Genomic DNA, 12,639 nt, shown 5'->3' on the forward strand with positions numbered 1-12,639 from the left:
GCCATTATTACCCTCCCTCGCGGACTCCTATCCCTTTGTTTCTTTTGTTTCCCTCCCCCCCGCCTACCCCCCCCCCTCCCCAATAAATGAATGAAATAATAAATCTAGCTATCTGCCTTCTGAGTCAGATCTAGTCTCTCTAAGCACCAAAGTTCCGTGGTAGATCCGTCCTTTCGTCTTGTTTTGCTTCTTCAACATCTAGGTTCCAAGGCACTTTCTGTCCTCTGATCTTCCACCAGTATCAAACATGTCTGCTGCAGGGCAAGGAACCTTTCGAAATCGAACCGTGGGCCGTGGTCAGATTCCCTTCGATGGGAGCCCTTCTGGTATCCCTCGCAAGGTCGAAACGCCTCCTGTCCCCCAGTCAGCTACCTCCGATGTTGGCAGCAGCTCGGCGTTGAGTACAAGTAGACAGAAACAGACCAAGCGTGATGAGGTAAATAATCTATTTCCAATATATATATATTCTTTCCTGTCTTCTCTGTACTCGATAAATCTTATATCTACTCTCACCTTTCGATAAAAGTAACTTATCACTTCAATGGCTTAGGCTATCAGAAAGAAAATGGAAGCAGACCTCAATAAAAAGAGACATAACCCTACACGAGCTCGACATACTCGCAAAGCACCCCCCGGTACTGTCATGGCTCTTAAACCCAGCCATGCTCTCCAGATTAAGCCCAACACCACGGTCGCGGAGGCTGCGCAATTGATGGCTGCAAAGAGAGAGGATTGCGTTCTCGTGACGGATGAGGACGAACGCATTGCGGGTATATTCACCGCGAAGGATTTGGCCTTTAGAGTTGTTGGTGCCGGTATCAGGGCTCGGGATGTTACAATTGCAGAAATCATGACCAAGAACCCTCTCTGTGCGAGAACTGACACCAGCGCTACCGATGCGCTGGACCTGATGGTCCGGAAGGGATTCAGGCATTTACCTGTCATGGATGAAAACCAGGATATATCTGGAATTCTTGACATTACCAAGTGCTTCTACGATGCTATGGAGAAGCTAGAGAGGGCATACAGTTCATCTCGCAAGCTGTATGATGCCCTCGAGGGCGTGCAGTCGGAATTGGGCTCTAATCAGCCACAACAAATTATCCAGTACGTCGAGGCGCTGCGGCAGAAGATGTCCGGTCCAACATTGGAGACCGTTTTGAATGGACTTCCACCGACAACAGTGTCGGTACGCACGTCCGTTAGGGAGGCTGCTGCGTTGATGAAAGAGAATCACACCACCGCATTGCTTGTGCAGGATCAGGGTTCGATTACTGGTATATTCACGAGTAAAGATATTGTTCTTCGCGTGATTGCCCCTGGGTTGGATCCCAACACCTGTAGCGTTGTTAGAGTCATGACTCCTCATCCGGATTTCGCTCCGACTGATATGAGCATTCAGGCTGCTCTTCGGAAAATGCATGGTTAGTTCTGACACCCGTTCATTAGGTGCAGAAGAAACAGGATTAACGATATCGAAACTAGATGGACACTATCTCAACCTCCCTGTAATGAACGAGGCTGGAGAGATTGTTGGCATGGTCGATGTGCTGAAGTTAACCTATGCTACGCTTGAACAAGTATATTTCTAATTTCTTCACTGGAACAATTGTGCCCACGGTCATTTCACTAAAAATTTCCACCAATTGTTCTAGGTCAATACGATGTCATCAAACGAAAGCGAAGGACCGGCGTGGAATAAGTTCTGGCTTTCCATGGACCATGAGTCCGATTCCATAATATCCGGTAGCCACGGCGGCCATCAGGTCTCGACCCCCATCCGCTCCGTCGTTAGTCCCGAACTTTCCAGGACACATGTTGAGCGGGAAAATAGCGTCCTCCCGAACGATTCCGCTTCGCATCATGGCGACGATGCCGCCTCAGATGTCCTGGAGCCCCGCGTAGCTCACAATGAGGACACACCGTTCCCATTCAAATTCAAAGCCCCCAGCGGACGAGTTCACAGGCTGCACGTTACACCTTCAGCAGGTGTGTCGGACCTCGTTTCACAGGTCTCCCTGAAGCTGGGGCCTGAGGTCGAAGCCGTTGGTGGCTACGCTCTGGTAGAAGATGGCAAACTGAGCAATTCGGGCTATGCGTTGAGTTATGTGGACAACGAAGGGGATACAGTGTCCATAACAACAGATCAGGATCTTTGGGATGCCGTCACTCTGTCTAGGAGTAGCAATATGGACAAGGTAGATCTTTATGTCCATGATCCGGAAAAGCAGCCTGTTATTGCCACACCTCCCCCTCCTCCTGTTGCTCAGCAGGTGCCTTCCGTGTCCTTGAAACCAGCCACGCCGCCTGGGGCGATTGAAGAGGAAGAAGAGCAGAGTAATGTGGGCAATCGAAGTTCTGTTACAGACAGGTCGCAGACTATTGTGCGTTTCCCGACAGCAGAGCAGTTGATAAACGGGGTACCCAATGAGCTTATTCTGCCAGGTGCCATTGTGACATTGGCTGTGGCTATAGTTGGTGTGTTTGTTCTCAGCCGAATAGGCAATCGATAGTTGTGGCTTTGTTTTCCTGTCTTGAGGGGCATCCTTACGCCTGGTGGGACTTCTCGATAGTAATTCATCTCTTCGATTTATTTCTTGATCATATTCAACTCTTTTGTATTCCGCCCTTTCCTCCCCCCCCTCTTCTTTTCCTTTTCCTTTGTATTTATTTCTTCACACGATATGTACCCTTACTATTGTCTCTGGCCACTTTTTCGAATATCGTAACCAGCTCCTCCCATACCTGCATGGGTTTGTTCCGTACCTCTAACATGTGGGATATAACGGCCGTTCCAGCAATTCGCGAGTCGCCGGGTGGTTTTTCAACACGTTATTAATACATATACAGCAGCTATAGTAGACTGTTTTCTTTTTGACTACAAACGCTACCATTAGTTTAGCAATAGATAGACCTCAACGAACAAGACATTCCCCCCCACGTTACTTGACGGAAAATAAAGTCCAATGTTTTTTATTTTTGCCCTTTCAGGCCGATCCATGTCAATCCTAGCTTATTCTGGACTAGCGCAGGGCACCTCTCACCCTAAACCGGATCTGTGCTAGCCCTCTTGCATGCCACTTTCAAAACTGTAAACTTCGGCCTTCGACCACTTCGACGCCAACAACTTCGACCTTTACAGATCCTCACCTCTCTCCTACCCCCTCCCCTTCGCGTCTCTTCTCTCACTCCCTCTTCTCTTCTGTCTATACCTGATTCCTTCATCGTTCAGCACCTCTCCTCTCTCCGAAAACCTCCTGCCAGACAGTGTTCTTGATCTATGCTCTGCTCACTCAATCATCTTGACCCGCGCTCGCCCAATCTTCTGCTCTTTGTGCCCCACAAAGAATTTCGTGTCTGCGTTTCCCACTTTAATCTGTATAACGTCGAGGATCAAGGGAACTCTATTTGATCTCTCTCTTTTTTTTTTTGTTTCTTTCTTTCTTTGTGTCTTTCCTTCTCTGTGATCCTCCACTTCCCTTCTCTCTTCTCCTCTGGCGCGACTCTATTTTTTTGTTATTTTTGGTCTTTGAAAAGGGGGTAGATTCCACCAATACAACCATCCCACCCTCCCACGCTACGACACGGAAATACAAACATACAAGGATAAACAGATAATGTCGCTATTGCCACAGGAGGTCCACGTTGCCCTCGCGCAACTCTTGCTTGCTCTCGCTTCCGCAGACAATATCGTTCGAACTCAGGCTGAGGAACAGTTGAATAATGAATGGGTCCAGGGTCGTCCAGATGTCTTGCTCATAGGGCTGGCGGAACAACTACAGGGAGCGGAAGATGCTGGTGTACGTTTACAAAACACTCTCACTTCCTTTTGACCTTATTGATTTCTTTTTGGGTTTTCTTGATGATTTCTCTTCATTTTTCTTTCTTCTTTATACTCTGCGTGGGGTGAATATTTCTCTTCTCATAACCTATGGATACTAATTTATTTTAACTTATTTTAGACGCGATCGTTTGCCTCCGTTCTCTTCCGTCGGATATCGACGCGGTCTATGAAATTGGCCAATTCCACGGAATCTAAGGAGCTGTTCTTCACTCTTTCACATGAACAGAGAATGGCTATTCGACAAAAACTGTTGGAGTCGCTAAGCAGTGAGGGCGTAGCCCATGTGCGGAATAAGATTGGTGACGCTGTAGCTGAAATTGCGGGACAGTATGCCGAAAATGGTACGTGGAAACAAAGAATTAAGAAAACAAGAGAAACAATGCCATGTTGAAAACCGTGTATAGCTGGCCAGATACATGCTTAATTCTTACTCAGACTGATTATTTTCTCTTCTTTGGGAATGCTAGGTGAACAATGGCCTGAGCTTCTGGGAGTACTCTTCCAGGCCAGCCAGTCTAATGATCCGGGTGTGCGCGATTCCGCATTCCGTATATTCTCAACGACACCGGGTATTATTGAGAAACAACATGAGGATATGGTTCTAGGTGTTTTTTCGAAGGGTTTCAGAGATGAGAATATTTCTGTACAGTTTATACTACATCTGAAAAAGAAACAAACATGGATGTATTCACTAATGATTGTTCTCAAAATAATTAGGTCCGAATATCCGCAATGGAAGCATTTTCTTCCTTTTTCCGCTCCATCCCTAAAAAGAGCCAGAGCAAATACTTCTCCTTAGTCCCGGATGTCCTCAACATCCTACCACCCTTGAAAGAAGCTGATGAGAGTGAGGAACTTTCCAAGGCTTTCATTGCTTTAATTGAGCTGGCAGAAGTGTGCCCTAAGATGTTCAAGGCGCTTTTCAACAACTTGGTCAAGTTCAGCATTAGTGTTATTGGCGATAAGGAATTGTCTGATCAAGTGAGACAGAATGGTTTAGAGTTAATGGCTACTTTTGCCGATTTTGCTCCCAAGATGTGCAAAAGTGACCCGACGTATGCTGGAGAGATGGTTACACAGTGTCTAAGCTTGATGACCGATGTTGGTTTGGATGATGAGGATGCAGCTGAATGGACTCAGTCTGAAGATGTAAGTGCATGCTATATCTCGGCAACGGCGACTGCTATATATGAAGAGATTAACATTTAATTAGCTTGACCTCGAGGAAAGCGACAAAAACCACGTTGCTGGCGAGCAATGCATGGACCGTCTCGCCAATAAGCTCGGTGGCCAGGTAATTTTACCAGCAACTTTCGTCTGGGTACCCCGAATGATGTCCTCAACCTCTTGGCGCGATCGACATGCAGCTCTTATGGCCATCTCTGCTATATCTGAAGGTTGCAGAGACCTCATGGAGGGTGAGTTGGATCAGGTTCTTGCTCTTGTCGTGCCAGCTCTTCAAGACCCTCACCCAAGAGTCCGCTTCGCCGGCTGCAACGCCCTTGGTCAGATGAGTACGGATTTCGCACCTACCATGCAAGTGAAATATCATTCCATCGTCCTCGGAAATATCCTTCCGGTGTTGGATTCGGCGGAACCCCGCGTCCAGGCCCATGCTGCTGCGGCGTTGGTTAACTTCTGTGAAGAGGCTGAGAAGGAGATTCTGGAACCGTATCTCGAAGAGCTTCTGAAACGTCTTCTGCAGCTTCTTCGAAGTTCCAAACGATTTGTGCAGGAGCAGGCGCTTTCTACAATTGCTACGATTGCTGATTCTGCAGAGGCTGCTTTCGGGCAGTTTTATGACACACTTATGCCGTTGTTATTTAATGTTTTGAATGAAGAGCAATCGAAAGAGTTCCGGATTTTGAGAGCGAAGGCTATGGAGTGTGCCACTCTGATTGCGCTGGCTGTCGGAAAAGAGAAAATGGGTCAAGATGCATTGACTCTGGTGCAGCTTCTTGGCAATATTCAGCAGAGTATCACGGATGCAGATGATCCTCAATCATCGTATCTTCTCCACTGCTGGGGCCGTATGTGTCGAGTTCTCAACCAGGATTTCGTTCCATATCTCCCCGGAGTCATGCCGCCGCTCCTCCAGGTTGCCAGTGCCAAGGCTGATGTCCAGATTCTTGATGACGAAGAGCAGCTTAGACAAGCTGAGCAGGATGTTGGTTGGGAGCTTGTTCCGCTGAAGGACAAAATTATTGGAATTCGAACCAGTGTGCTTGAAGATAAGAATACCGCTATCGAGTTAATTACGATATATGCTCAAGTCCTCGCGGCTGCTTTTGAGCCATATGTCATTGAGACGATGGAAAAGATTGCTATCCCCGGTCTCGCATTCTTCTTCCACGACCCTGTCCGGGTGTCATCTGCACACTTAATTCCCCAACTGTTAAATGCATATAAAAAGTCTCACGGTGATCAGTCTCCCGAGTTCATGCAGCTGTGGTCCAAGACTGCCGAAAAACTCATCGAGGTTCTAAGCGCAGAGCCAGCCATTGATACATTGGCGGAGATGTTCCAATGCTTCTACGAATCAGTCGAGGTCGCCGGAAAGAACAGTCTCACGCAAGCCCATATGCAAGCATTCATTGCGTCTGCCAAGTCGTCGTTGGAGGACTACCAAGCTCGTGTGAAGCGACGTGCGGAAGAAAAAGCAGAACTGGACGAGGCGGATGACGATGCCATATCATACGATATCGAAGTCGAAGAAGATCAGAACCTACTGAGCGACATGAACAAAGCCTTCCACATCATTTTCAAGAACCATGGCCCCGCTTTCTTACCAGCATGGGAACAGCTACTCTCCTTCTACGATGCCTTCGTTACAAATGAAGACCCCACACAACGACAATGGGCAATCTGCATCATGGACGACGTACTAGAATTCTGCGGCGAGCAATCGTGGAATTACAAAGATCATATGATCCAGCCTCTTATCAATGGCATACGGGACGACAACGCCGCAAACAGACAAGCGGCATGTTACGGAGTCGGAATTGCTGCGCAAAAGGGCGGGCTTGCCTGGAGCGAGTTTGTTGCCGCGAGCATCCCGACACTGTTCCAGGCGACGCAGCATGCGAAGGCGAGGACGCAAGAACACATTTTCGCTACTGAGAATGCATCTGCTAGCGTCGCAAAGATTTTGCATTATAATTCTAGCAAAGTACAGAATCCGCAGGAGGTTGTGGAGAATTGGTTTAATACGCTACCCATCATCAATGATGAAGAGGCGGCGCCGTATGCTTATTCTTTTCTTGCGCAGCTTATTGACCAGTATGTTCAATCCATCCATTCCTTTCCCGTCTTTTTAATGCTCAAAATGTAATCACGTAGCTTGTCTAACCAAAGCTCAACAACCCCAATAGACGAAATCCCACTGTCTTCAACAATGCCACAAAGGCATTCACCTATATCGTGCAAGCTCTCGAAGCGGAAACACTGCAGGGTAGCACTGCTGCTCGTGTCGCAAACTCATCGAAACAGCTCGCAACGGCAACAGGAGTCGCTGTAGATCAGATCTTTGCAAATGTTGAGCCCAAGAACCAAATGGCCGTGCGAAGCTTTTTCCAATAATTAGCCCATCCATAATTAAATCCCTGCTCTTCCCGTTCGATGTCCCAGGTGGTTCTAGCGTCCGGTTTTCAATTTTATTCCCTTTCCCTCCCTCTGTTCACAAATCATCATGTCCATCCCATGTCCAATTTCCTCTTTTTCCACCCCCCCTTGTTTTGCGTTTCTTTTCTTTTCTTTCTTTCTTTCTTTCTTCCTTTCTTTGTTTTCTTTTTTTTCACTTGTTTCATCACTTTTACACACCCCATACAGCATCGAGTGATTTTGTTTCTTAGCTTTTTATTTTGAAATGTGTTTCTCCCCCCATGACACAATGGCCAACGACAACAATCAAGGTTTATTTTATATAAATAGAGCTCATTGAAATATACGCTTCAGTACTTATGACTTGTTCGTATCTTTTCAGAGAACTCGTATTCACACTTTTCCTACGGGCTTCTAAGCTACACAGAGCTTCCTTCACAAAGCTTCCTTCGACATACAGTTTCAAAATTATCCCAACTCAGTCCCGCAAAACTCTCACTAGTCATGTTCTATCTACTTCTCCCCATAGCCCTCGAAACCTCTCAATTTACGGATAGATAATTCTTCCGCTACACAGTTAACTCCTGGATTGTCAGTCCGGTTTTCGTTTTCGTTTTTCTAAGCTCAAGAAGGAAAATATGAGAGAAAGGTTTAGATTAATATATAGATTAGTTACCCTAGCTAAAATCCATAATCCAGATTTTTGTTTTGATGTTGGCGTTGAATGGTAGCTCATCAACAGCTGAGCACAGTTTTTTGAAATGAGAAGTGGCCCAGTCGCCATACACGCTCATCCCAAACTTATAGGATGTCCATTTCTCCTTGCCATCCAGCGCTGCGAAACTAAACTCATGAATGGGGTGACGGTGATAGGTGGTCTTGTCTCCATCAATCAAAGGATAGTGACCATAGATCCTCACCAATCCACTAGAAGAAGTCTCCGAGTCTTTCTTGAGAAGTCGTTGACAGAAACTTTTACTGTCACAATATTCCATTCTTGTGGTCATCCCGGAGGATTCCTTTGGACTCAGGAAATACCTCTCATAGTTGTTGTCGGTGCAAGATCTACTCTTGACTTCTCGTGAACTTGTTTCGCTCGGCCTATTTGAGCAAGCATTCGACTTCACCCTGTCGTACAAGCAAGTCGCCCATGGCGTCAACTTCTGAAGGGCCTTTGGGCCACTCGTATTTGCTAACCCAGTGCTCGATGAGCTTATCCTTGTCTACTCGTGGCCGCTTCAAGCAATAGTAAGAAGAAAGCTCAGGTTCAGGGTGCTGTTGTTTAGGTTCAAGCAAACACAGTTGCAGTGAGACTGGTGGGGTTATGAATCTTGATATGAATTGGCTGTTGTCATATGTATGATCAAAGTGACGATAATCATGCCTCTGGACCAACAGTTTTGGGCGACTCGAGGAACATCAATGCTCGTTTTCCTCTTGATTTCGCCCTCTGGGAATATGCCCGGGCTCGTAAGTTCACGTTCTTGCTTTTCACAACGCATACCCGCTCCGCTCGGCCATAGAGGATATCGTACAGCATTCCTAAGGGTGCAACTAGCTAGAGGCGATGACGGGTTTGGCGGGCCAGGTTGGAGGTGTGCATTTTCTTCGGCAAAAATGTTGGAGTTGCACCTCACTGGTGATTGTCAGTCAGAGGAAGCTGGTTGATGGAATACAGATTACTGCCTTCCACTCCTTTTGTTTACTTTGCGCGGGGTCATATATTACTGGAGGGGCGTGTAGTCGGAGGGCGACGTTTGTTGACAGCCGAATGACGGGCTGTCACGGTATCACGTGGAAATATCATGTGATCTTGCTCCTCGGGTAGCCCTCCCCACCTCACGTGATATACGCGTATATTAGTCAGTCCGTTTCCTCCCAGAATCAACCATCCCAACAGTTGAGCCATGCGCAGCTGCCCCACCGCATGTGATGAGTGTAAAGTTATACGCCTTTCAGAGATTAACCATGCCACAACACATATGGTAAGGGGAACAACAACACACTTTGAGTTATGTAGATAGTTTCTTTCTTCCTCTCTTCTCTTGCACTGCGTCCTTGTTACAGAACCATCCTTTAACCTCAGATAGTAAAATATTAATCCATTACGTCTTATCTGTCCAAAGATCTACATGTGATTCCTTACCGAAGAGACATTCTCGCTCACCGCAACGAGTCAGAAGAACAGCATGTATCTGTATATGAAGGGGTTCCGCTGGTTGCAGGCCGCCCAACACGTGAAATACGGGGTATGACAGTGCATAATAGGCTTTGATAGATAATAGGTGGTAATGATATCATGCATACAGATCTATTGGAAATCTTTGTAACTTTCAAAAATTGGGGGATATTGTAAGGAAACGCAGCCGAAGGAGGTGAATGAAAAATAAAAAAATAAAAATAAAAATTATAAAGAAATTCCATCGCCCAAGACAGATAGAAATAAGAAGACAATGTCCCGACACAGTAAGGAATCTGACCACTCGATGAAAACTTTAGTCCAGAAAAATATTGTTGAAATCCCCTTTAACGCTTTTCCAATCCTCTCTGAACTTCCTTATTTAAACCCAGCGCAACTCGCCCACTCAATCACTTTGATTTATTGGCCTTCTTCGCCAATAAATTTAACGCACTCCCAGCAAGTATAAAACCACACTGATCCTTGCTCAGCGTATGCTTCATTGGTATCTCAAAAACCTCACTTCCATCCTTCTTAGTTACTCTCAACCTCACCACCCCCTGGCCCCCACTCGTTAACACCTCATACAGACCCACCGTATCAACCGAATCGCAGGCATCAATCCGATCATAATCAGCCTTATCCTTAAACGTCAATGGCACAACACCTTGCTTCTTCAAATTCGTTTCGTGGATGCGCGCAAAGCTCTTAGCGGCAATGATACGGCCACCCAGGTACCGCGGTTGCAGAGCAGCATGTTCACGAGCACTGCCCTCGCCGTAGTTATCTTCTGCGACAACGAGCCATTCGGTTCCCGCTGCCTTCCATTTGGCTGCGAGGTCTGGGATAGAGTAGGTTGTGCCATCGAGATCGTAAGCAACGTTTGTCTCGCCTGTGGCGGCGTTGATGGCACCAATCAGCGTGTTTGCGCAAATGTTGGGGAGGTGGCCTTTGTATTTGAGCCACGGGCCGGCGGCGGAGATGGTATCGGTCGTACATTGTCCTTTAACTTTGTAGAGAACACGGAGAGAGGTGAGGTTGTTTGGTGGGAAGGGCTGGAAGGGTTCGAGGATGGCGAGGCGGTCTGAGGTTGGGGAGATCACGACGGGTGAGGTGGGAGATGGGGGTGCGATGGTTGGCTGGAAGGCTGGGTTCCCTGACTCAAAGCCTAACTTGGGAAGGTCGAAGCCGGTTGGTGGGTGGAACCGGAAAGGTTTTCCGCTCGGGGTGGGGATGGAGTCGGTCATGGGGTTGAAAGTGGTGCGACCTGCATATGACATTGCGGTGACAATTTCGGGGGATGCAAGGAAGTTCATTGTTGCAGGGTTTCCGTCATTGCGCCCGCGGAAGTTACGGTTGTATGATGTTAGGATTGCGTTGCTTTTGCCCTTGTCCACGCCGTCTGTCCGTTTCCATTGACCGATACAAGGCCCACAGGCGTTAGCCAAGACGGTTCCCCCAGCAGACGAGAAAGTGTTCAGCGTCTGGTCGCGTTCCAAGGTAGCTCTAATCTGCTCACTTCCTGGAGTGATGAAAAAATCCGCTTTCGGTTTCAGGCCGGCTTCGGATGCCTGCTTGACAAGATCCTCTGCACGAGTCATGTCCTCATAGGAGCTGTTTGTGCAGCTCCCAATAAGACCAGCACCAAAAGTTTCAGGCCATTTGTTCTCCCTAACTGTCTTTGCAAATGAGGAAAGAGGTATGGAATAATCAGGAGTAAACGGGCCATTAATGTGTGGCTCGAGGGTAGAGAGATTAATGGTAATATGCTGATCATATTCCGCGCCAGTATCTGCACGTAGCAAGTTCTGAGGTCCAGACGATGCAATAACCGTTGCAGCTTCAGCGATATCGCCTCGATTAGTAGCCCGTAGATATGGCACCATGCTTGGTGAAAAGGGGAAAAGCGATGTGGTTGCTCCAACTTCAGCACCCATGTTGCAAATGGTGGCCATTCCAGTGCAACTTAACGTCTCAACGCCAGGACCGTGGTACTCAATAATGAACCCAGTGCCACCACGAACCGTCAACTTCCCAGCAAGATGCAAAATAATATCTTTCGGCGCCGTCCAACCAGACAGCTTGCCCTCGAGCCTAACACCAAGCACCTTTGGCGCCTTCAGTTCCCAAGGCGCATCAACCAGCGCATCAACAGCATCAGCGCCACCAACTCCAATGGCAATGGTACCCAATCCACCCCCATTCGGCGTATGACTGTCCGTACCCAACATCATCAGGCCAGGAGCGGCATAGTTCTCCAAAACAGTCTGATGTATAATCCCCGCGCCAGGCGGCCAAAACTCAATGCCATATTTTTTCGCAGCAGATTCCAAGAAATCAAACACTTCTTTATTCCCCTGGATTGATGAGGGGAGATCAACATCAGCTCCCTTCTCACCGACAATCATGTGGTCACAGTGGATACTAGCCGGGACAGCAGTCGAGGGGAGTCCGCAGGACATAAATTGCAGCAGAGCCATTTGCGCCGAAGCGTCCTGCATTGCAACGCGATCTGGTTTCAGCTTCAGATTGGCTTGGCCACGGATGTTTTTGCCATTCAGGGTGTCGGAGAGAAGAGACTCTTCAACATTATCGAGATGCGAATAGAGGATCTTTTCGGCCAGGGTGAGAGATCGCTCAGTTCCCAGAACCCGTCGTACCTCACGGAAATTGTTTAGAATTTTGGGATACGGTGGGGAGCGTGAGGGAGCATAAGGCTGGGCCTCTGTCGCGAGGCCGCGAGCTCTTAATGGCCGGCTTTGTGCAACCTGGATTATGGAAGGATGTCGGTTTAAAATACTGAGGGATCTGGATTTTCGGCATGAGAACTGACCTTGTGCGAGATAGATGCCCTGCCGCAGAAACACTGCCGCATCATCTTGGAGATATCCGCAACAATTTTTGGCAGGAAATGTAATTGTTTCTTCCTTGAGCATCGTTTTGGGGTTAAGGACGGGGGACTCAGGAGTCTATAATACTGCACCGAGGAACGAGCGAGTAAAGGGTTTAAGTTGAC

General features: G+C 47.6%; 4 protein-coding genes across 4 annotated transcripts; 2 read left to right on the forward strand and 2 right to left on the reverse strand.

Annotated features, from left to right (window-relative positions):
* Window positions 1-247: 247 nt before the first annotated feature.
* On the forward strand, window positions 248-2,513 carry PADG_08239 (uncharacterized protein; the record flags this gene model as incomplete). The annotated part of the gene is made up of 4 exons (XM_010765193.1): window positions 248-436; window positions 551-1,424; window positions 1,486-1,580; window positions 1,656-2,513. 4 exons carry the CDS (start codon window positions 248-250, stop codon window positions 2,511-2,513), a joined length of 2,016 nt encoding a protein of 671 aa, XP_010763495.1.
* A 1,104-nt stretch (window positions 2,514-3,617) lies between these two features.
* PADG_08240 (uncharacterized protein) lies at window positions 3,618-7,423 on the forward strand (the record flags this gene model as incomplete). The annotated part of the gene is made up of 6 exons (XM_010765235.1): window positions 3,618-3,800; window positions 3,963-4,185; window positions 4,312-4,487; window positions 4,562-4,993; window positions 5,058-7,123; window positions 7,216-7,423. The coding sequence occupies 6 exons, from the start codon at window positions 3,618-3,620 to the stop codon at window positions 7,421-7,423; spliced, it is 3,288 nt and encodes a 1,095-aa protein (XP_010763537.1).
* Window positions 7,424-8,121: 698 nt separating this feature from the next.
* On the reverse strand, window positions 8,122-8,984 carry PADG_08241 (uncharacterized protein; the record flags this gene model as incomplete). Its single annotated transcript, XM_010765194.1, has 2 exons — window positions 8,122-8,667; window positions 8,841-8,984. The coding sequence occupies 2 exons, from the start codon at window positions 8,982-8,984 to the stop codon at window positions 8,122-8,124; spliced, it is 690 nt and encodes a 229-aa protein (XP_010763496.1).
* A 1,049-nt stretch (window positions 8,985-10,033) lies between these two features.
* On the reverse strand, window positions 10,034-12,559 carry PADG_08242 (aconitate hydratase, mitochondrial; the record flags this gene model as incomplete). Its single annotated transcript, XM_010765236.1, has 1 exon — window positions 10,034-12,559. One exon carries the CDS (start codon window positions 12,557-12,559, stop codon window positions 10,034-10,036), a length of 2,526 nt encoding a protein of 841 aa, XP_010763538.1.
* Window positions 12,560-12,639: the final 80 nt, after the last annotated feature.

Source organism: Paracoccidioides brasiliensis (assembly GCF_000150735.1).
Source record: "Paracoccidioides brasiliensis Pb18 unplaced genomic scaffold supercont2.15, whole genome shotgun sequence".
In the NCBI taxonomy this organism is placed as follows: domain Eukaryota; kingdom Fungi; phylum Ascomycota; class Eurotiomycetes; order Onygenales; family Ajellomycetaceae; genus Paracoccidioides; species Paracoccidioides brasiliensis.